Here is a 24,160-nt window from a genome sequence, read left to right on the forward strand (position 1 = left end):
CGGTCTCACATAGCTGCCATCGCTTCAGAAATCGAGTCTGAGTTCAAGGCAGAGAGAGACTAAAAGCCGTGTTAGCTGTGTTTGTCCCTTGGTATTAAGAAAACAGAAGCCTTCCCAGAAGTGCCCCCAGTAGACCTCTCAAGGGTCACAATTGACTGGGTAACACAATCAACTGCAGCAGCAAAGGAGGCTGAGAAAGCTTCTGGATTTCTAACCAGTGGTGGGAGGCCATGAGGAAAAGAGGGTAGGAATGAATTAGTTTTGGGCCAACCAACCTGTTCTGTTTTCCACAAGGTTTAAAGTGACAACTGATATCTACTGCAAATGTCAAGCTAAGACTTTTGGCCAGGTGCGGTGGCTCACACCTGTAATCCCAGCACTTTGGGAAGCCAAGGCGGGTGGATCACGAGGTCAGGAGTTTGAGACCAGCCTGGCCAACATGGTGAAACCCCGTCTCTACTAAAAATACAAAAATTAGCCGGGCATGGTGGTGCATAATCCCAGCTACTCAGGGGGCTGAGGCAGGAGAATCGCTTGAACCCGGGAGGCGGAGTTTGAAGTGAGCCGAGATCGCGCCACTGCACTCCACCCTGGGTGACAGAGCGAGACTCTGTCTCAAAAAAACAAAACAAAAAACCTAAGACTTCTATGTGTAGTTTGCATTCTTTATATTGTGTCCATTTAAATGACGACATCGTGACTCTTAATTGGGACCTATGAATTTACTTAACCAGTCTCTCAGTATGAAGTCTCTAGATGATTTCTAGCTCTCAGTGTTTTCTTCTGCTGTCACCAATCCTAGGACAGAAACTGGAGATTAAGTGGAATTAGTGAGGGCCACATCAACATAGGATCCCAGACTCCGAATCTGCCTCCACGCATGTAAGAGCCTCATTGTCAGGTCTCTTTTTTATTTCCAGATTTTGGGGAATGTCTCAGAATTCCGAAGAGTGGTTGAAGTGCTCCAGGACAATGTGGACTTTGATATTGATGTGAACGCCTCTGTGTTTGAAACCAACATTCGAGGTGAGGGCTGCTCTCTAGGACCTTTAAAAGAAAAAAGAGTGTGAAGTTGCCTCTGTAAACCAAGAAGTGGTAAATAGGATTTTAAGGACCATGCCAGGACCCTTGGCCAAAACCTCTGACCGACAGAGCTCTTCTTCCCTCCTGGACGGTGAGGTGGGGAAGTCTCAGGATTTCCCCATCAGTTTCAGATATGAAAGTGAGCAGGAGAAAGAAATACATCAGATTGCTCACCTCTTTAATATGTATTTGATACTAGGCACACAGCTATGAACAAGAAAGATATGATCCTTGCCTTCTTGGAACTTACTGTCTGTCCAATCCAATTTTCTGCAATGATGGAAATGTTTTATATCTGTATTTTGTCTAGTATGGTAGCCACAAACCACACGAGCTATTGAGCATTTGAAATGTATCTACTACAACTATGGAACTGAATTTTTAATTTCATTTAATTTTAATGATATTAAATTTAAGCAGTCACATGTGGTTAGTGATTATTGTATTGGACAGTGCAAATCCAGGGCATTAATCTTCCAAACTTGGCTGCCTATAGGAACCACTTGGGACCTTTTAAAAAATTCAGATGTTGAGGCTCCACCCTAAACCTAATGAATTGGAATCTCTGGGTTGGGTCCTAGAATCAGTATTTTTAGCAGACTTCCAATGATTCTTGTGAAGCTACCACAGCCCTTATTTGCATTGAACCTCTAGACCACTTAACAGCTGTCACCTCTGAATGGCAGAGTTCTATTTTTCCCCATTATTTTGTATGTTTTCTGCAATGAAACTTATATTCCAGACATACGATCCATAAAAGTTTAAAACAGAGAAGAGTACAGAGGGACAACATGGTCTAAAATCCTGGTTTAGGAATCTGGCCTGAGTTTGAGGCTGTGCTTGTTGCTGTGTCTCCCAGCTTCTGAGCCCAGTTTGTCATCTGTGAATGAAAGTCATTCTTATACCTTCATTTCTGATATGAATATAATTGATACCAGCTTTCTTTTGGTTGACATTTTCCCATGTATCTTTTTCTATCCTTTCCATCTTTCTGTAGTTTTATGATTAGATACATCTTTTACAAATAGTGTATTATATTTTGTTTATCCATTCTGACAGTCTTTAACTGACACATTTAATCCATTTACATTTACTGTAATTACTGATATATTTGCACTCATTTCTACAGCATTGTGCTCTCTGTGCCATCTTCTTTTTTTTTTTTTGAGATGGAGTCTTGCTCTGTCACCCAGGCGGGAGTGTAGTGGTGCGATCTCGGCTTACTGCAACCTCTGCCTCCTGGGTTCAAGTGATTCTCCTGTCTCAGCCTCCCGTGTAGCTGGGATTGCAGGTGCCTGCTACCACGCCCTGCTGATTTTTGTATTTTTAGTAGAGATGGGGTTTCACCATGTTGGCCAGGCTAGTCTCGAACTCCTGACCTCAGGTGATCCGCCCGCCTCAGCCTCCCAAAGTGCTGGGATTATAGGTGTGAGCCACTGCACCCAGCCCTTTGCCATCTTCTTTATGTTCCTTTATTCTGTCCTTTTTCGTGCCTTCTTTAGATTGTTTTTCCCCCCATTCCATTTTCCTCTTACTAATATGGAAATTATGCACAATATCTAGCTTTTTACGTAGTTTTCCAAGCAAATTTAACAAACATAACTTATCAAAGTCTAAATTTAATGAAAATCTTTGTTCTCCTCCTGAATAATGCAAAACCTGGCTTAGAGAACATCCTGACCTATATGCTACAGTTATATATTTTAGTTATTTGTTTTAAACCTTCCACACATTATAATTTTTGTTCTATACTGTTGAAGTTTTGCATTTGCACGTATATTTGCCACTTTTTTTTTGTTGTTGGTTTGAAATAGAGTCTCACTCCGTCACCCAGGCTGGAGTACAGTGGCGCGATCTTGGCTCACCTCCACCTCCTGGGTTTAAACGATTCTCCTGCCTCAGCCTCCAGAGTAGCTGGGATTACAGGTGTGCACCACCACGCCAGGCTAATTTTTGTATTTTTAGTAGAGATGGTGTTTCACCACATTGGCCAGGCTGGTCTCAAACTCCTGATCTTGAGTGATCCACCTGCCTTGGCTTCCCAAAGTGCTGGAATTACAGGCGTGAGCCACTGTGCCCGGCCTATTTACCACTTTTTTGACTATCTTTTCTTTTCATGTCTCAGACCTTTTCTCTAAAGCATTTCCTTTAGAATTTCCTTTAATGCAGGTGTATGCTTAGTAAACATTCCCAGCTTTTGTTTATATGAAAATGTCTTTATTCCACTGTCTTTGGTTGGCCTTTGGGTGATATTTTTGCTGAGTGTATGGTTCTAGGTTGATGATTACTTTCTCTTACTGTGTTGAAAAATTTTTCCATTATCTTCTGGTTTCATTATTGTTAAGAAGTAATCTGTCAATTTAATTATTATTTCTTTGTAGAGAATCTTGTTTTGGTTTTCACTTTGGCTGTCTCCTCCTTTTAAAAACTTTTTATTATGGGAAACTTGAAACATAAAAGTAGAGAAAACAGCATAATGAACCAGATGTGCCCATCACCCAGCATTAATAATTATTATTACATGGATTCTGGCTGCATTCGAGATCATTTTTCCCTTTGGTGTTCTGCAGTTTTACCATAATGTACATACATGTAGATTTCTTTTCTTTCTTTTCTTTTTCTTTTTTTTTTTTTTTTTGAGATGGAGTCTCGCTCTGTCACCCATGCTGGAGTGCAGTGGCGTGATCTCAGTTCACTGCAACCTCCGCCTCCTGGGTTCAAGCAATTCTTCTGCCTCAGCCTCCCGAGTAGCTGGGACTACAGGCGCACACCACCACGCCCGGCTAATTTTTTGTATTTTTAGTAGAGACAGGGTTTCACCATGTTAGCCAGGATGGTCTCCATCTCCTGACCTCGTGATCTGCCCACCTTGGCTACCAAAGTGCTGGGATTACAGACGTGATCCACCATGCCTGGCCTACATAGGGACTTTTTATCAGACTTCCACTTGGGGCAGGTCTGGCCTTGGTCTCCTATTCCCCCCTCTGCAGGGAGGAGGGGAATTTTGAAGCTTAGGGTCACCAGTTATTTTCAGTGAGAGGGCCACTCAGGATATCTATTTAGCTGTATTTCCAAGAACCTTTGTGTCTTTTTAAAAGTTCTAAATAGGCCGGGTGCGGTGGCTCACGCCTGTAATCCCAGCACGTTGGGAGGCTGAGGCGGGCAGATCACGAGGTCAGGAGATCGAGACCATCCTGGCTAGCACAGTGAAACACTGTCTCTACAAAAAAAAATACAAAAAAATTAGCCAGGCATGGTGGTGAGCACCTGTAGTCCTAGCTACTCGGGAGGCTGAGGCAGGAGAATGTTGTGAACCTGGGAGGTGGAGCTTGCGTGAGCCGAAATTGCGCCGCTGCACTCCAGCCTGGGCGACAGAGCGAGACTCCGTCTCAAAAAAAAGTTCTAAATATTGCATAGTAAGTTGAAATAGATAAATTAGTAAAATAAAGGTAATAACCACCATTACCACTTCCCCCCAGGTATGACAGGTGACTGGGAGACAGACAGAGTGACAAATGGAATGAGCATGGGCTTTGGAATCAAAGATACTCATCCCTACCACCTACTAGATGGGTGACCTGGGGCAAGTCACTTTATCTCACGGAACCTCAGTGTCTTCATATGAAGAGGGGGCAGTAGTACTTAGTGCTTGGTACACAGTAGGGACTTACAAAAAATAGCCACTGTTCCTGTGATGCAGCAAGAGAAAAAAACCCCATAAACTTAACACTGTATAAATATGTGGGATTAAGGGACTCTTTTTTCGCTAGGTGGCTCTAGCTCCTTCCCAGTGAGCCACCCCAATAGAGTGAGGTTTTTTTTGTTTGTTTATTTGTTTTTACCCATGAAATAGCCTCAGGAGGTCCTGAGAACATGCGCCCCACAATAGAGCGTTTATGTTTAACTTGCCCAGGGGAAAGATCCGTGGTCCCTTGGTCTTTCCCTTTGGACTGTGCCATTTGCTTTCTGTGCCATCTGTAGTGGTAGGAGGACTCCTGTCTGCTCATCTGCTCTCCAAGAAGGCTGGGGTGGAAGTGGAGGCTGGATGGCCCTGTTCCGGGCCTCTGCTGAGAATGGCTGAGGAGGCGGCCCGAAAACTCCTCCCAGGTAAGACCCACACAGAGATGGGGCAGAGATGAAGTCCAGTAGGCCCTGCTTCCCTTGCTGAAGATGAGAGTGGCAGTGCTGAATTAATTCCTGGTATTTCTCACCAGGTGTATTTGGTCTTTCTACCCACCAGGCCCCACCGTGGAAATCAGGAGTGTCCTGGGCATTTTAAGGGCCTGCTGGGGCCCTGACCCGGATGGATGAGTTGACCTCATTATTGTTTGCAGGGGATGGTTGAAGGTGGCCAGCCTGGTGGGTGGAAGACCATTGCCCTTATTTTGAATGAGCCCATTTGTCCCCTCCCAGGTACTACAGTTATTCCACACACTGCTGGAGTAACAGGGGCCCAGGGAAGGGTGTTGGTGTGAGCATTAGCAGACCTGGATTCTAGACTCAGCTCTGCCAGCCAACATCTTGACCAAGCCACTCTTTCTCTTCACAGTTTGTTGTTTGTTTGTGATGGAGTCTTGCTCTGTCGCCCAGGCTGGAGTGCAGTGGCTCAGTCTCAGGTCACTGTAACCACCGCCTCCTGGGTTCAAGCAATTCTTTTGCCTCAGCCTCTTGAGTAGCTGGGATTACAGGCGCCTGCCACCATGCCCAGCTAATTTTTGTATTTTTTAGTAGAGATGAAGTTTCACCATGTTGATCAGGCTGGTCTCAAACTCCTGACCTCAAGTGATCTGCCTGCCTCGGCCTCCCAAAGTGCTGGGATTACAGGCATGAGCCACTGTGTCTGGCCTCTCTCCACAGTTTAATTTCTCCATCTATCAAATGAGAATCATAATTTCCACCTCCCTACAACATCGGGTTTTGGGGAGGCTAAAATGAGGTCAGGAAGGAGAAACTGCTTAGAGAACCTCCAACACTTTTAAAACGAGAGGGATTTGTTTTGTGGCTAAGCTGTGTCCAGGGCTGCAGGCCAAGCCTCCGTGTTTTTGTCTAGTGGGGCAGTAATGCCAGGCTCAGTAGCATCAACTGTACACTGTGTTCCCTTCAGGGTGTGGTGGAGGCTCTGAGGACTGTTCACACCCAGACACGTCACACTGTGTTTTCCACCAGCCTCTTGGCCATCTCACTTATTTATCCCTTTTCTTTCTTAATTTTTTTTTTTTTTTTTTTTTGTTGAGACAGGGTCTCGCTCTATTGCCCAGGCTGGAGTGCAGTGGCGTGATCATGGCTCACTGCAGCCTCTCAAACTTCTGGGCTCAGCTGATTCTCCCACCTCAGCCTCCTGAGTAGCTGGGATTACAGGCAGACGCCACCACGCATGGCTAAATTTTTTTTGTAGAGATGGGGTTTCACCATGTTGCCCAGGCTGGTCTTGAACTCCTGGGATCAAGTGATCCACCTGCCTTGGCCTCCCAAAGTGTTGGGATTACAGGTGTGAGCCACCACACCTGGCCTCTTTATCCCTCTCACATAGCACTTGCCTCTCCTTTGCGGGAGAGCTGAGGATAGTGGGTGAGCTGGGTTCAGGTCTCACTCATGGCTCATGGCTCATGGCTTGAGCGTCTCCTTGCAGACATTGTGTCCTGTGTGATTCATCCCTGGAGGAAACTCTGGAAACTCTGCCTAGCTGCTCCTCCTTTATTATTTAATTATTTTTGGTCATTGGTCATTTTATAAAAAAAGGTCAAGAAACAGGATTTTGTCACTCCTCTTCTTCTTATTACAGCCTGACTTTTTCTGAAATATTGCTTAGAGCTCTTCCTGGTTGTGACTTGCTCTCCCGCTGGTGCCTGCCAGATAGCAAGTTTCTTGTCTGTGGCAGACAGAGTTGCTAGACCCTGTGGTTCTTGGAAGTGTCGACACCTTTGTTCACAGTTTGGTGACGCATAGGCTGCTCTGGAGTTGTTTGACCTTTAGGCCCAGAGAGGAAATCTCTGCCTCTGGCTGGTTGTCCATTTCTCGTCTTGAACCAGAAGGCACTTGGGTGGGGCAGGCAGAGAACTGGACTGGGACTAGCGGTGGGCACAGGGGAGGCGTTCCCATCCCAGCTCTGTTTGATTCTCTCTGTGTGACCTGTGGCTGAATCACTGCTTTACAGGCATGGTTTTCCCTACCTATAAATCGAGGGTCATACTATATCCATGGTTTAGTGGTTTATATCCTATTTTGCTTCCCTTTAAAAATAATTTAACCCCTATACTCTTTATTTAAAGCAGAGATCTTTATTTAAAGTCTATGAATGGCTTTGTTTATTATTATTATTATTATTATTTTGAGACAGGGTCTCCCTCTGTCGCCCAGGCTGGAGTGCAGTGGTGCAATCTCAGCTCACTGCAGCCCCCGCCTCTTGGGTTCAAACGATTCTCATGCCTCAACCTCCCAGATAGCCAGAATTACAGGCGTGCACCACCATGCTTGTCTAATTTTTGTATTTTTAGTAGAAACAGGGTTTCACCATGTTGGCCAGGGTGGTCTCGAACTCCTGGCCTCAAGTGGTCTGCCTGCCTTGGCCATCCAAACTGCTGGGATTTTAGGCGTGAGCCAAAAGTCTATGAATGGCTTTGAACGGGACTTACTCTTGTCATTGTGCCACAAGCCCCACCACTTTCTGTGGCTTAAATCCTGCCTGCATCACAATAAGTTACCTGCCTGGGCTTTGAAGGCGTAGTGTAAAATAAATAAAAATAGCTAAAGCTCTCTAGCTAAAGCGAGTGTGTGTGGAGCACAGCCTGCTCCCTGCCCCCTCATCATAAGCAGGAACCCAAGGGTTGTGCAGAGCAGCGTTTGACAGCATCTGGGCTGGGTGGCTGCTCAGGGCCCTCCAGTTATGACATTTATCTTTCTGTGGCTCAGACTCTAGCAGGACACCCAGGAGAAAGAGGGAAGTGCTGGCTAAGGTCCCAGGCTTTGGGCGTGTATCAGAACTATCCCTATCCCCCTGCTCCTGTCCGGGGTCATAATTTGTCGATTGTTCAGCCTTTCAGACCCCCACTGGCATGCCATATGGAACGGTGAACTTACTTCATGGCGTGAACCCAGGAGAGACCCCTGTCACCTGTACGGCAGGGATTGGGACCTTCATTGTTGAATTTGCTACCCTGAGCAGCCTCACTGGTGACCCAGTGTTCGAAGATGTGGCCAGAGTGGCTTTGATGCGCCTCTGGGAGAGCCGGTCAGATATCGGGCTGGTATGTTCGCTGTTGCCCTTCCTGTTTGAGTCCCTGCTTACGAGGCCCAGGGCTCTGAGCAGTAAGTTGCAGTCAAGCCAAGGAAAACTTAGGGTGACCTTGGGAGTGGTCCAGGATTTGGGCTCAGGACACCAAAAATAGACCGAGCCTCCAATTCAGGTTTGGCTTGGAGCGGGGAGGAGAGTGGGAAAGCACATTTTTCTGGCAGGCAGCAGGGGCTGCATTAAGCTTTGACCACTTGAGATTCTCTGATTTCTAGGAATAGGGTCGTATGTTTCATGCCCCTGACTCACTTGATGACTTCAGATCATCAGCTCGTCCGGCCTTCATTTTTAGTGTCTATCTGTATTTGCTGTGTTTCTTAGGATACCGGTTCTGAGAGATACTGAATGGCTGTTGCATGAAAAAATGAGTCTTGGCCAATTAAGTTAGGGGAATATTACATATAATATCCCCCACTTTTTTGGAGAGTCAGAATGCACATGAGCAGAATAAAAGTCCTCTAGTAAAGAAGTCTATTCAACTTTGTTTAATTTAACATTTGCCAAACTTATTTAACACCAGAGCTTCCCTTTATCTTCCAGTACTATTAACCCATGGAAATTGAACACACTTTGGACCAGATGATCTCTAAGGTCAGTTTCAGCTTCTAAATGGGATAATCCAATAAGATTAACAGTAATTGAGCCAAAGCCATCCAGGATATAACACTGGATTTAGTCAGAACTGGATTCAAGCCCTGGCCTTGCTGCATCGAAACTGTGTGACCCTGAGCAAGTCACTCAACCTTTCTGGTCCTCAGTTACTTCAGCAGTAACGTTAATATATTAATACCAACTTTGCCGAGTCACTCTGACTCAGGAAGACTGCGTTCAGGTCTAGGCACATTTTATGCAGTCTAGTGCTAATTCAGCTTGAAAAGTAAAGCTTGTGTGAGGACTCCTTGAAAGTCCCTTAAGAAGGTGCCCCCCTAAGGCTGGGCGCAATGGCTCACGCCTGTAATTCCAGCACTTTGGGAGACTGAGGTGGGCGAATCACCTGAGATTGGGAGTTCAAGACCAGCCTGACCAACATGGAGAAACCCCATCTCTACTAAAAAATACAAAATTAGCCGGGCGTGGTGGTGCATGCCTGTAATCCCAGCTCCTTGGGAGGCTGAGGCAGGAGAATTACCTGAACCTGGGAGGCGGAGGTTGCGATGAGCCGAGATCACGCCATTGCACTCCAGCCTGGGCAACAAGAGCAAAACTCCATCTCAAAAGAAAAGAAAGGTGCCCCTCTGGAGACCTGTAGTAAATCCCTTAGTCCATCTCAGGCAGGCTTTGCTCCAGCAGTGGGACCATAGTAGACTCTGTTGGTGCCATGCCCATATCCTCTCAACTCTTATCATTTCCATACACACTGGCCAGTCTTCCAACTGCCATCACCTGCGCCTCTTTGCCTGTGGGTCTCCTCTGGTGCCTGGAGCCACTCTGCTTGCCTTTGGCTGAGGGTACCAGGATTTAATGCTACCCATGAGTAGCTCTCAAGCCGGTAACTGATACTGATGGGAGTTGGTGGATAAACATTCCAGTTCCCTGCCCCTTGGGTGAGATCACTCCGAAGCTCGAGCTCTACACTGAATTCCTGAGCTCCCCAGCAGGATTGAACTCCAGTTCCCACGGTGGAAACCTGCCTGATGGCATACCCCTTAAATGCCACCTCCCTTGCCCTGCCTCACTTTCCCCCTCCTCTACTGGTGTTTACAAGGACTCGCCTTCCAAATCAACTACTTTCAGTCAGAATGAGGTTGTGCTCCTCAGGGGAATCCAAACCAACACAGAACAGTTAGCTATTTCTTTGAGTACCAGATGAAGTTACCAGCTTCCATGAGGGTCTAAGCCATATGAAAAATACATATCTTTGGCTGGGCGCGTGCTCACGCCTGTAATCCCAGCACTTTGGGAGGCCGAGGCAGGCGGATCACGTGAGGTTGGGAGTTTGAGACCAGCCTGACCAACATGGAGAAACCATGTCTCTACTAAAAATAAAAATAAAAAAAAATACAATAAAATAGAAAAATACGTATCTTTGTTTATTTTTTTGAGACAGAGTCTCCCGCTGTCGCCCAGGCTGGAGTGCAGTGGCACGATCTCAGCTCACTGCAACGTCCTCCTCTTGGGTTCAAGTGATTCTCGTGCCTCTGCCTCCTGAGTAGCTGGGATTACAGGCACACACCACCATGCCTGGCTAATTTTTGTGTTTTTATTAGAGACAGGGTTTTACCATGTTGGCCAAGTTGGTCTTGGACTTCTGACCTCAAGTGATTCGTCTGCCTCAGTCTCCCAAAGTGCTAGGATTATAGGCATGAGCCATCGTGCCTGGCCAGCATTGGCAATTTTTAACAGTCTCTACAGAGACTGAACAATTAAAAAAAAAAGGTCAAAGGATACAAAAAAGGGTACTCAGTGACATTGGTGAAGTCCCCTTTTGCCCCTATCTGCAGCTATTCGGTTTCTCTCCTTAGAACCACTCTGTCAGCTTCTTGGTGGATGTTCTTCTTGAATTAATTTATGGAAATACCTAAAGCACGTCTGTGTCTTCAGATACTGGAATCACATGCTGAGTGCTGAGAAATCCGACAGATTGTGGGAACAGCAAATTCTAATCTCCCATGTCACACTCACTCTAGGCAGGACATAAACACTCCAAATCATTTTTCTTTTTCATTCTTTGCTCAATGTGTATAATTAAGTCCTCATAAATGTGCATGAGATGCATCTCTACTATGCAGATGTATAGGAAGGCTGGCCATGATCCAGCCTTGCCCTTCCCTCTCATGGTCTGCATGTTTCCCAAAAAGCACTGGGGTGCCTGCCTTGCATCTCCCTGGGCAGTCAGGGTTGGGGGTGAGTAGATCCTTCTTTGGCCATTGGCCTTCCCCTTGGGACCGTGTGTCTTTCTCTCTCTCAGGTCGGCAACCACATTGATGTGCTCACTGGCAAGTGGGTGGCCCAGGACGCAGGCATCGGGGCTGGCGTGGACTCCTACTTTGAGTACTTGGTGAAAGGAGCCATCCTGCTTCAGGATAAGAAGCTCATGGCCATGTTCCTAGGTAAAAAGGGCAGAGTAAGGGAGCTTTTCCCCTCATTTTTCTTGTTGATGTGTGATTTGTTTAAAAACTTTTTTTTTTTTTTTTTTTTGAGACAGAGTCTTGCTCCGTCTCCTAGGCTGGAGTGCAGTGGCACAATCTAGGCTCACTGCAACCTCTGCCTCCCAGGTTCAGGTGATTCTCATGCCTCAGCCTCCTGAGTAGCTGGGACTACAGGCGCACACCATCACACCCAGCTAATTTTTGTATGTTTAGTAGAAATGGGGTTTCACTGTGTTGGCCAGGCCGGTCTCTAACTCCGGACCTCAGGTGATCTGCCCGCCTTGGCCTCCCAAAGTGCTGGGATTACAGGTGTGAGCCACCACGCCCGGCCTGAGTACCTGCAGAATCAGTTCTGAATTCAGAGTCACTATGGACTTACACTGCCCACTTCATGCCCACTACACCACTTCATTCCTTCTTGCAAAAACCAACTGAAGCATGCTGCATTCTGTGTATGTAGCCCTGGATTTCTTATCTCCTGGCCAGTGCACATGGTGTCTTCTTTGCCTAGAATGTCTTTTTTCCTGTCTTCCTGTGTCCAAATTCTTTTCACCCTTCAAAGCCTAACTTAAATGTTACCTTGCCCAGGAAGTAGCTTGATCCTTCTTCAGAATTTAGGACCTTCAGTATCTTTCTTGCAGTTAGCTCTCATCAACAGTTATAGCTCTACCAATTGAATGCAGAATCCATGCCTTATTCATCTTATGTTTCCCACAGTGCTTTCCATGTGGTAGGTAATAGATTAATGCCTGTTGAATAAATACATCTTACCCTCCAGGCCCTTAGACACACTAGCAATATTGAGGAATTGTTGAGCACCTAATTACTATTATTATTATAGCTATGGTAGTCCCCCATTATCCACAGTTTTCATTTCCGTGGTTTCAGTTATCCACGGTCAACTGCAGTCTGAAAATAGGTGAGTACAGTCAGATAAGATATTTTGAGGCTGGGTGCAGTGGCTCAGGCCTGTAGTCCCAGTTGTTTGGAAGTGAGGATTGCTTGAGGCCAGGAGTTTGAGACCAGCCTGGGCAATACAGCAAGACCCCCTCTTTAAAAAAAAAAAAAAAAAAAAAGATATTTTGAGACACCAGATTTACATAATTTCTTTTTTTCTGTCTCTTACCAAAAAGACAAATTCACATAACTTCTATACAATATATTGTTATACTCGTTCTGTTTTCTTATTAGTTATTGTTGTTAATCTCTTCCCATGCCTAATTTATAAATTAAACTTTTTCGGCTAGGCACAGTGGCTCATGCCTTTAATCCCAGTGCTTTGGGAGGCTGAGGCGAGAGAATTGCTTGACTCCAGAAGTTCGAGATCAGCCTGGGCAGCATGGTGAGACCTCGTCTCTACAAAAAAAAAAAAAAAAATTAGCTGGGCATGATGGTGCGTGCCTGTAGTCCCAGCTACTTGGGAGGCTGAGGTGAAGGATTGCTTGACCCTGGGAGGTCAAGGGTGCAGTGAGCTGTGATCATACCACTGCACTTCAGCCTGGGTGACAGAGTAAGACCCTGTCTCAAAAATAAAAATTTTTAAAAATTTAATGAATTAAGCATTCTCATAGATGTGTATGTATAGGAAAGCAGTAGTCATGCATTGCTTAATGACAGGGATATATTTTGAGAATTGCATCGTTAGGTGATTTCATCATTGTGCAAACATCATAGGGTGTACTTAAGCAAACCTAGATGGTATAGCCAACTACACATCTAGGCTATATGGTGTAGCCTATTGCTCCTAGGCTACAAACCTGTACAGCATGTTACTCTACTGAATACTATAGACAGTTGTAATAGAATGGTAAGTATGTATCTAAACATAGAAAAAGTACAGTACAAATACAGTATAAAAGATAAAAAATGGTACACCTGTATAGGGCACTTACCATGAATGAAGTTTACAGGACAGGAAGTTGCTCTGGGTGAGTCAGTGAGTGGTGAGTGAATGTCAAGGTCTAGGACATGACACTATTGTAAACTTTATAAATACTGTACACTTAGGCTACTCTAAATTTATTTAAATTTGTTTTTCTTTCTCCAATAGTAATTTTTTTTTTTTGAGATGGAGTCTCGCTCTGTTGCCCAGGCTGGAGTGCAGTGGCATGATCTTGGTTTACTGCAACCTCTGCTTCCCCAGTTCAAGTGATTCTCCTGCCTCAGCCTCCTGAGTAGCTGGGATTACAGGCGCCCACCACCACGCCTGGCTAATTTTTTTGTTCTTTTAGAGACAGAGTCTCACTCTGTTGCCCAGGCTGGAGTACAGTGGCGTGATATCGGCTCACTGCAACCTCCACCTCCCGGGTTCTAGCAATTCTCCTTCCTCAGCCTCCCGAGTAGGTGGGATTACAGGTGCACGCTGCCACGCCCAGCTAATTTTTTGTATTTTAGTAGAGATGGGGTTTCACTGTGTTGCCCAGGCTGGTCTTGAACTCCTGAGCTCAGACAATCCACCCGCCTTGGCCTCCCAAAGTGCTAGGATTACAGGCGTGAGCCAACCATGCCCGGCCTAATTTTTGTATTTTTAGTAGAGACAGATGGGTTTTCACCATGTTGGCCAGGCCGGTCTCAAACTCCTGACCTCAGGTGATCTCCACCTGCCTCGGCCTCCCAAAGTGCTGGGATTACAGGCGTGAGCCACCATGCCTGGCCTCCAATAATAAATTAACGTTAGCTTACTGTAACTTTTTTTACTTTATAAACTTTAAAATTTTAAAAAACTTTTTGACTCATTTGTAATAACGCTTAGCTTAAAACACATTGTACAGCTATACAGAAATATTTTCTTTATATCCTTATTCTCTTAAGTTTTTTTCTATTTTTAGTTTTTTATTTTGTTTTTACCTTTTCCACTTTTTTGTTAAAAACTAAGCTACAAACACACATTAGCCTAGGCCTAGGGTCAGGATCATCAATATCACTGTCTTCCACTTCCCCGTGTTATCCTGCTAGAAGGTCTTCTGGGGCAGTAACACTCACAGAGCTGTTATCTCAGATGATAACAATGCCTTCTGGAATTCCTTGAAGGACCTGCCTGAAGCTGTTTCACGGTTGACTTTTTTTTTTTTTTTTTTTTTGAGATGGAGTTTCTCTTCTGTTGCCCAGGCTGGAGTGCAGTGGCGCAATCTCGGCTCACTGCAACCTCTGTCTCCCAGGTTCAATTCTCCTGTGATTTTCCTGTCTCAGCCTCCTGAGCAGCTGGGATTACAGGCACCCACCGCTACACCCAGCTAATTTTTGTTTTTTTGTGGTTTTTTTTTGGAGACGGAGTCTTGCTCTGTTGCCCAGGCTGGAGTGCAGTGGCGTGATCTTGGCTCACTGCAAGCTCTGCCTCCCGGGTTCACGCCATTCTCCTGCCTCAGCCTCCCGAGTAGCTGGGACTACAGGCGCCCACCACCACACCCAGCTAATCTTTTTATATTTTTAGTAGAGATGGGGTTTCACCATGTTAGGCAGGATGGTCTCGATCTCCTGACCTCGTGATCCACCCACCTCGCCCTCCCAAAGTGCTAGGATTACAGGCATGAGCCACCATGCCCAGCTGACCTTTTTTATATAAGAGGAAGGAGTTATCTAATGATAATAGTATAGCAAATACATAAACGTATAGTTGTTTATTAAATATGTACTGTACATAATTGTATGTATTATACTTTTATGACTGGCAGCACAGTAGGTGTGTTTACACCAGTATCACCACAAACAAGTGAGTAATGCATTGCGTTATAAAATTACAACAGCTGTGATATCTTTAGGCTGTGGTAATTTTTAACCTCTATTATAATCTTATAGGACCACTGTCTCTACAGTTCAGTGTTGAGTGACATGTTATATGGCACAAGACTGTATATAGAGTTTATTTAGTACTACCATCCATGGTTTCAGACATCCACTGAGGGTCTTGGAACATATTCTCTTCAAATAAGGGGGGACTACTGTACTCATTTATTCAACAATTATTTATTGAATACCATGGATGTGCCAAGCATTATGCCAAGCTCTGAACATGGACTGTTTCATATAATCCTTACAACTCCTGTTTGAGATTATCTTATTTATTTGCATGTATATTTGGTACTTTGTTCATTCAGAAAATATTTATTGCTCGTTGTACTAGTGTGGGGGATTCTGCAGTAAACAAAACAAAGTCCCAGACCTCATGGATTTACAATCTAGGGGAGAGATATGAGGGATAAATTCAAGTTCCCACTAGAATGTAAGTTCTCTGAAGGCTGGATTTTGTCTTGTTTACAAACTCATAGGAGCCTGGAACCTAGTAGGTGCTCAGCGAATGTTTGTGGTATAAATAAATGACTGAAAAGTTCCACAAATACCTAACATTACTGTATTAGACCATTTTCACTGCTGATAAAGACATGCTCAAGACTGGGTAATGTATAAAGAAAAAGGTTTAATGGACTCACAGTTCCACATGGCTGGGGAGGCCTCACAATCGTGGCGGAAGGCGAAAGGCACATCTTACGTGGTGCAGGCAAGAAAGAACGAGAGCTAAGTGAAAGGGGAAACCTCTTATAAAACTATCAGATCTTGCGAGACTTATTCACTACCATGAGAACAGTATGGGGGAAACGGCCCCCATGATTCAATTATCTCCCACCAGGTCCCTCCCACAACACGTGAGAATTATGGGAGCTACAATTCAAGATGAGATTTAGGTGGGGACACAGCCAAACCACATCAATTATTTTCTGCTTTTTTCTTTTTGAGATGGAGTTTCACTCTTGTTGCCCAGGCTGGAGTGCAGTGGTGCGATCTCGGCTCACAGCTACCTCCGCCTCCTGGGTTCAAGCAATTCTCCTGCCTCAGCCTCCCAAGTAGCTGAGATTACAGGCACGCACCACCACACCCAGCTAATTTTGTATTTTTAGTAGAGGCAGGGTTTCTCCACGTTGGTCAGGCTGGTCTCGAACTCCCGACCTCAGGTGATCCGCCCGCCTCGGCTTCCCAAAGTGCTGGGATTATAGGTGTGAGCCACCGTGCCTGGCCTCCTCATTTTATAGATCATAAGGCTGAGGCTTAAAAGGGAAAAACCCACCCCATGTCACCCTTAGCAAGTGGTAGAGCTGGAGCTGGAATTTGAGCTAGAAGTTTGACTCCAGAATCCATGCTCTTTTCTAGCCTGCTTGCCTCATTGCAAGCTGCCTGGTGCCCTTTCCAAAGTGTAAGTCCTCGCTTCTGCTGTCCAAGCCTGCCTTCTGTCTTCCTAATCACTCATATGTCCATTATCCCATCTCCCCCACTGCAGAGTATAACAAAGCCATCCGGAACTACACCCGCTTCGATGACTGGTACCTGTGGGTGCAGATGTACAAGGGGACTGTGTCCATGCCAGTCTTCCAGTCCTTGGAGGCCTACTGGCCTGGTCTTCAGGTAGGAATGATCAAAGAATGTGATCATCTTTCTATGGGTCTGGCAAAGCAAGCTCATTCTGATGTATAAGTCAAATAAGGTACTTTGTTAGTTGCTTGAGTACTTTTTTTGGAGGGACAGGTTGAGGATGGAAGAGAGACCTAGAGTGAATTAGATAGATTTAGAGTTCTGCCAAATTGAGTGTCAGGAACTGAGCTTCCAGTTTGCCATGGAATGTTGTAGCACTTAAAGTTGACAGTGCATTTCCAGTCTGGGCAGGAATGGCCATTGGCGACAGCTGTTTCTCCACTGGGCGTTTCTGTCCAATCTCATTCTTGACAGTGGGCCTCAGGAAGGGCAGGAAGCAGCTCGTGCCACTGTGCCATCTTGTTGTTTTCCCATTACATGGTCTGGTAGAGTTGCAGCTGGAAGGATCTTAGAGCTTATGTAATCTACCCCACTTTGGTGTTCCAAAATAGTGCATGTACCAAAATGTTTTTATAGTCTACGTTTTAAAAGTTTTAAGAAAAAGTAGTCCCACCTGGGCAACATAGCGAGACCTCATCTCTACAAAAAATAAAAAATTAGGCTGGGCACGGTGGCTCACGCCTATAATCCCAGCACTTTGGGAGGCCGAGGCAGTCGTCGGATCACGAGGTCAGGAGATTGAGACCATCCTGGCTAACATGGTGAAACTCTGTCTCTACTAAAAATACAAAAAATTAGCCGGGCGTGGTGGCGGGCGCCTGTAGTCCCAGCTGCTCGGGATGCTGAGGCAGGAGAATGGCGTGAACCCAGGAGGCGGAGCTTGCAGTGAGCTGAGATCACGCCACTGCACTCCAGCCTGGGCGACAGAGCAAGACTCCATCTCAAAATAAATAAATACGTAAAAATAAAAATAAAAAATTAGCCGAGTGTGGTGGCACATGCCTGTAGTCCCAGCTACTCAGGAGACTGCAGTGGAAGGATTGCTTGAACCTAGAAGATCAAGGCTGCAGTGAGCCATGATCATGCCACTGTAGCCTGGGTGACAGAGTGAGACCCTGTCTCAAAAAAAAAAAAAACAAAAACCACCGCGTTTCTATCCAGAATAACCAGGTAGATATTGTGTCATTTACCAAGAAGGTAAAAAGGCCAGAGTAGGGAGACAGCTTTGTGGAAAAGTAAGGGAACCAAGAATTTTGTTTAGGAAATGCCAAGTTTGCTCTGTCCATGAGACATCCAATGAAGATGTCAGGGTCAGCTGCTTCCCTGTGAGATTACATTAATAGTAATGGCTACTTAGCAATAGCTGGTAAAATTATAAATGCATATATCCTTTGACCCAGTGATCCTAATTCTGAAAATGTATCTTACACATAACATTTTACATCTATTTGATGTGACATATATACAGAATTATTTATTGCCACATTAGTTGTTGGAACCAATTCAAATAAAAATATCTGAAAGCCAAATTTCCATATCTGAAAATATGGAGATAATTAATATCCCTATTAATAAGGAACCAAAGGCTATTTTTTAGCATGGGGAAAATAACATATACTCATTCATAAAGAAACTCTGGAAGATTATACAAGAAACCAGTAATGTTTATCTGAGGCCAGGCAAGATGGGTCGTGGTTGTAATCCCAGCACTTTGGGAGGCTGAGGTAGGAGGATCACTTGAGCCCAGGAGATTGAGACCAGCCTGGGCAACAAAATGAGACACCCATCTCTACAGAAAATAAAAAAATTAGCCAGGAGTTGTGGTGTGCACCTGTGGTCCCAGCTACATGGGAGGCTGAGGTGAGAGGATCTCTTGAGCCCAGGAGGTCAAGGCTGTAATGAACCATGATTGTGCCACTGCACTCCAGCCTGGGTGACAGAGTGAGACCCTGTCTCAAAAACAAAAACAAAAATGGTTATCTTTTGGGGTTGTGGTGTGGGAGTGAGACTTAGCACAAACTTTTCTCTATTCTTAGAATTTTTAACTGGCTGGCTGGATTCCAAAACTGTTAGCTGACATTGACTCTGAAGATTTAGGGACTTAATATACAATCTCTGTTCCTTCCAACAATGTATGAGATAGGTGGTGTATTTTACGTCTTATAGATGAGGCTCAGAGAAGTCCAGTGCCTGGCTCAGCACCACACTGAGTAACTGGCAGACTCAGGGATTGATTCAAGGCCTTTTTGACCCCACAGATTTTACTTTGTCTTTTCTTAAGGTTGTCTGTGGGGTTTTATGCCTGGTGTCTACCTGCCTGACAGCCACTTTCTCCCACAGAGCCTCATTGGAGACATTGACAATGCCATGAGGACCTTCCTCAACTACTACACTGTATGGAAGCAGTTTGGGGGGCTCCCGGAATTCTACAACATTCCTCAGGGATACACAGTGGAGAAGCGAGAGGGCTACCCGCTTCGGCCAGGTGAGTAGCATCTCTGGCTTGTCATCTGCCCACAGGCTCTGGTTCCTGAAACCCCAAATCTTCTCTACAAGGCTCCATGCTCCACAACTGCCCACAAGTTCATTTTTTTCCGTCTGTTCCTTTCAGTGGCTCTGGTTTTCTTACTAGGAGTTAATTATCCCCATGTTTTCAGATATGGAAACTGAGGCCTAGTGGGATGAAATGGCTCGCCTCTGGCTCTTAAATGCAGGAGCTAGGCCTGGAACCCAGGGCTCCTAACTAAATTGCATGCTCTTTTTTATTTTTATTTTTTGAGATGGAGTTTCGCTATTGTTGCCCAGACTGAAGTGCAATGGCGTGATCTCGGCTCACTGCAACCTCCACCTCCTGGGTTCAAGCGATTCTCCTGCCTCAGCCTCCCGAGTAGCTGGGATTAGAGGCATGAGCCACCATGCCTAGCTAATTTTGTATTTTTATTAGAGACGGGGTTTCTCCATGTTGGTCAGGCTGGTCTTGAACTCCCAGCCTCAGGTGATCCGCCCACCTTGGCCTCCCAAAGTGCTGGGATTACAGATGTGAGCCACCGCGACTGGCCCCATATGCTCTTTCAAATCAGGAAATGAGTGAGAAGGAAAAAGCCAAGGTTGACTCCTTTTGAGCTCCTGCCATCAGGATTTCAGAAGTGTAGGCAAACTTCCTAAGTCCATGGGTCAGATAAATTATGCTTACGTGTATGGAATGTTAGAACTTTGGGACAGACCTTAGGAATTACCTAGTCTCTTCCACCTCCCCATTTGCAGCTCAGAATCAAGCAAAGGACTATATTTGAGACACTCTCATATGTTCCTTTCTAGCCCTGGTGTCATTTGATTCACTTCAGGGAAGCTGAAAATTGTGAGGAGGGGAAGAAAAAGGGGGACAAAGGAAGGAAGCTTAGTCAGTACACAGTCATCCCCCACCCTAAAACAGGCTATGAGCCCATTGTCTTAGACACTTCCCACTTTCCCACCTGAATTGCCTTTTAGCCATGGGACAGGCCTTCTGGTTATCCTGCCTTCCTCTACCCCATTTCCTTCCTCTTCTAACTCAAGTGATTATCGTAGGAGGTGTAGAGGGGACCAGGAGAGGGAATAAAGAGCAAATTAGTCAACTTTTGACTCCTTAGAGGCCACTGTTATTGATGTTTCCCATGCATTTGTTCTCATGGCATGTTTTTAAAACAAGAAACTTGGCCGGGCATGGTGGCTCATGCCTGTGATCCCAGCACTTTGGGAGGCCAAGGCAGGTGGATCACCTGAAGTCAGGAGTTTGAGACCAGCCTGGCCAACATGGTGAAACCCCATCTCTACTAAAAATACAAAATTAGCTGGGCATGGTGGCACGTGCCTATAATCTCAGCTACTTGGGAGGCTGAGACAGTAGAATCGCTTGAACCCGGGAGGTGGAAGTTGCAGTGAGCTGATATCACTCCATTGCACTCCAGCCTGGGCAAAAAAGAGCGAAACTCCATCTCAAAAAAATAAATAAATAAATTTTAAAAATAAGAAGCTCTGAGAAGGTATCATATCTAGTGTTACCAACAGGTAAAGATCAGGGTTTGGGACTCAATGTAAGACATAGGCTTGCACAATCTTAGGGTTAGAGGGAACCCGAGAGGTTCTAATCGGAATTTTCCTAATAGGGCCCTGTCAAGTGGTTATCTAGTTTTTGCTTAGTTACTACAAGTGACAAGAAGCTTGCTACTTAACAGAGGCAACCTGTTCCATTTGTAGGACAGGCCGGCAGGAAGGCATTCATGGAAAGTAAGACACTACTGGCCAGACGCAGTGGCTCATGCCTAAAATCCCAGCACTCTGGAAGGCTGAGGCAGGAGGATCATTTAGGTCCAGGGGTTCAAGATCAGCCCGGGTGACATAGCAAGACCTTGTCTCTAAAAGAAATATAAATAAATTAGCCGAGAGTGGTGTTGCATGCCTGTAGTCCCATCCCAGCTACCTAGGAGGATCACTTGAGCCCAGTAGGTCGTAGCTGCAGTGAGCCATGACTGCGCCACTACAAGCCAGCCTGGGCAATGGAGTGAGACCCTGTCTCCAAAAAAAAAAACATAAGGCACCACTGTCAGGAATCCAGCAGTGCGTTAATCCAGTCATCCCTCCTACCCCAAAACAATGGCAAATAGGAGATAAGGACTACTCTTTCACTAAATTGGCCAGAGCCCTATACTTTCGTATATGTCTCTGATCAGCAGTGCTGGAGCACAGAGCCTAGCCTAAAGGCCTCTGCAGGCTTTTACCTCCCTCTAAGTCCAAATCTGAACTTTGGGCTGTCTCCTTCCTCTAGAGCAGGGATTCCCCAACCCCCAGGCCATGGACCGGTACAAGTCCGTGGTCTGTTAGAAACCAGGCCACACAGCAGGAGGTGAGCGGCGTGTGAGCAAGCAAAGCTTCATCTGTATTTATAGCTGCTCCTCATCACTCACATTGCTGCCTGAGCTCCGCCTCCTGTCAGATCCGTGGTGGCATTAGACGTTCATGGGAGCACAAACCCTACTGTGAACTGTGTATGTGAGGGATCTAGGTTGTGCGCTCCTTATGAGAAGCTGATGCCTGATGTTCTGTCACTGTCTCCCATCAACCCCAGATGGGGCTGTCTAGTTGCAGGAAAATAAGCTCAGGGCTCCCACTGATTCTACATTATGGTGGATTGTGTAATTATTTCATTATATATTACAATGTAATAATAATATAAATAAAGTGCACAATAAATGTAATGCGCATGAATTATCCCAAAACCATCTCCTACAACCCCAGTTCATGGAAAAATTGTCTTCCATGAAACTGGGCCCTGGTGCCAAAGGGTTGGGGACCACTGCTCGACAGAGTTGGTCAGATGCACAGGAAAGTAAAGCAATAACTAACATGCTTAGGAGGCCCACTTGTGAGGAGAGAAGCGCGACGCCTGGTCATGAGGGCACTGGCCCACCAGCTGCTAGAAGCAGAAGAGGGCCGGGTGCAGTGGCTCACGCCTGTAATCCCAGCACTTTGGGAGGCCAAGGCGGGTGGATCAGCTGAGGTCAGGAGTTTGAGACCAGCCTGACCAATATGGCGAAACCCCGTCTCTACTAAAAATACAAAAATTAGCCAGGAGTGGTGGCACGTGCCTGTAGTCCCAGCTACTCAGGAGGCTGAGACAGGAGAATTGCTTGAACCTGGGAGGCGGAGGTTGCAGTGAGCCAAGATCCTACCATTGCACTCTAGCCTGGGTAACAGAGCAAAACTCCCTCTCAAAAAAAAAAAAAAAAAAAGAAGAAGAAGAAGCAGCAGAAAAAAGAAGCAGAAGAGGAGGCCTCCCCTGAGAGCACTGTCTTTTATGCCTTTGAACACACAGAATGTGTTCATCTAGTAATGAGTGTACCCTAGTCTGTGCCTTAGAATATGAGCAATTAGATTAGCAATTGTCTAGAGGCCTGTGAGGAGAGAGGAGGAGGAAGTAAGAGAGAACTGGGGAGATAGGCAGAGACCTTTTCTCTAAAATAAGAACTAGAGGCTGGGTGCAGTGACTCATGCCTGTTATCTCAACACTTCAGGAAGCCAAGGCGGGTGGATGACTTGAGGTCAGGAGTTTGAGACCAGCCTGGCCAACATGGCGAAACCCTGTCTTCACTAAAAATACAAAAATTAGTCAGGACTGGTGGCACATGCCTGTAATTCCAGCTACTCGGGAGGTTGAGGCATGAGAATCCCTTGAACCCAGGAGGCAGAGTTGCAGTGAGCGGAGATCGCGCCATGGCACTCCAGCCTGGGTGACAGAGTGAGACTCTGTCACACACAAAAAATTAACTAAATAAAATAAGAACTAGAGTTTGCAGCAATAAGCTAAAAGGGACAGAAGCACTGATCAAGCCCAGGAGGAAACAGGACAGGAGAAGGTCGGGGGAGATGATGGTATAGAAAGGGGACAGGGGTTCTTCTCTCTCTTAGAAAAGATGGATGAAGTAGAAAAACATATTGAGCTGAGGCCACCCTTGAAGTCAACTCTTCAACAGTTCTTCAGGTATTTGAAAGCAATAAACACATGTTTTTTGGATTTCCTTTTCTCTAGAATAAATATTTTCATCTGGACCCACTCCTGTTGGCTAATATTCATCTTAAGGTAGAGCTCATGTCTTAACATCAAGTTCCAGTTGTGGCATAGAATTGGGCAAGACAAAACATCACTTTTTCTGGGCACAGTGAACTGATGACTACATCTTTGTTAGATTGATGGTTTGGTGGTTTATTTTATTTTATTTTTTTAATTTTAATTTTTTGAGATAAGGTCTCACTCTTGTCACCCAGGCTGGAGTGCCGCAGTGGCTTAATCATGGCTCACTGCAGTCTCAAACTCCTGGGCTCAAGTGATCCTCCTACCTCAGCCTCCTGAGTAGCTAGGACTACAGGTGCATGCCACACCCAGCTAATCATTTTTAATTTTTGTAGAGACAAGATCTTGCCATGTTGCCCAGGCTGGTCTCAAACTCCTGGGCTCAAACGATCCTCTCACCTTGGCCTCCCAAAGCGCTGGGATTACAGGCATGAGCCTGGCCTGGCCTGCTCTTAGATATCTCAGCCTTTTCTTTTGGCCTATCCTATCTTAGAAAGAGCCTTATGATGCCAGGCTCTTACTCTTCTTTTGATTTTAGAATTAGGTTAGACTCTGAGTGACAGGAAAAAAAAATAGTAGCTTAATTAGGATAGAAATGTATTTCTCTCTCATGTTCTGGGCTTATATGGCTCGCCATGGTGTCCTTAATCCCACCTAGCTGTTACGATAGTTGTTAGTGTTGGCAGCCAGGCAGCCTGTGCTTAGCTAAAGTTAGGAATCCTGCTACTAAGAAGGAAGGGGGGAACAGATATTGGGAAATAGGCAACAACCTCCGCCACCTTCTCTACCCTA

At 45.5% G+C, this 24,160-nt stretch overlaps 1 protein-coding gene across 2 annotated transcripts in view; it reads left to right on the top strand.

Annotated features, from left to right (window-relative positions):
* LOC100606026 (ER degradation-enhancing alpha-mannosidase-like protein 2) overlaps positions 1-24,160 on the top strand; it is a 49,255-nt gene that overhangs the window by 21,479 nt on the left and 3,616 nt on the right. For both annotated transcript variants that reach the window (XM_030825689.1, XM_030825688.1), the window contains exons 4-9: positions 921-1,026; positions 5,065-5,190; positions 8,116-8,327; positions 11,280-11,421; positions 16,730-16,854; positions 19,102-19,246. In XM_030825689.1, coding sequence (XP_030681549.1) covers positions 921-1,026; positions 5,065-5,190; positions 8,116-8,327; positions 11,280-11,421; positions 16,730-16,854; positions 19,102-19,246 — 856 coding nt within the window. The remainder of the gene's footprint in view (positions 1-920; positions 1,027-5,064; positions 5,191-8,115; positions 8,328-11,279; positions 11,422-16,729; positions 16,855-19,101; positions 19,247-24,160) is intronic.

The sequence above is a fragment of the Nomascus leucogenys genome, chromosome 13, assembly GCF_006542625.1.
Source record: "Nomascus leucogenys isolate Asia chromosome 13, Asia_NLE_v1, whole genome shotgun sequence".
NCBI classification, from domain to species: domain Eukaryota; kingdom Metazoa; phylum Chordata; class Mammalia; order Primates; family Hylobatidae; genus Nomascus; species Nomascus leucogenys.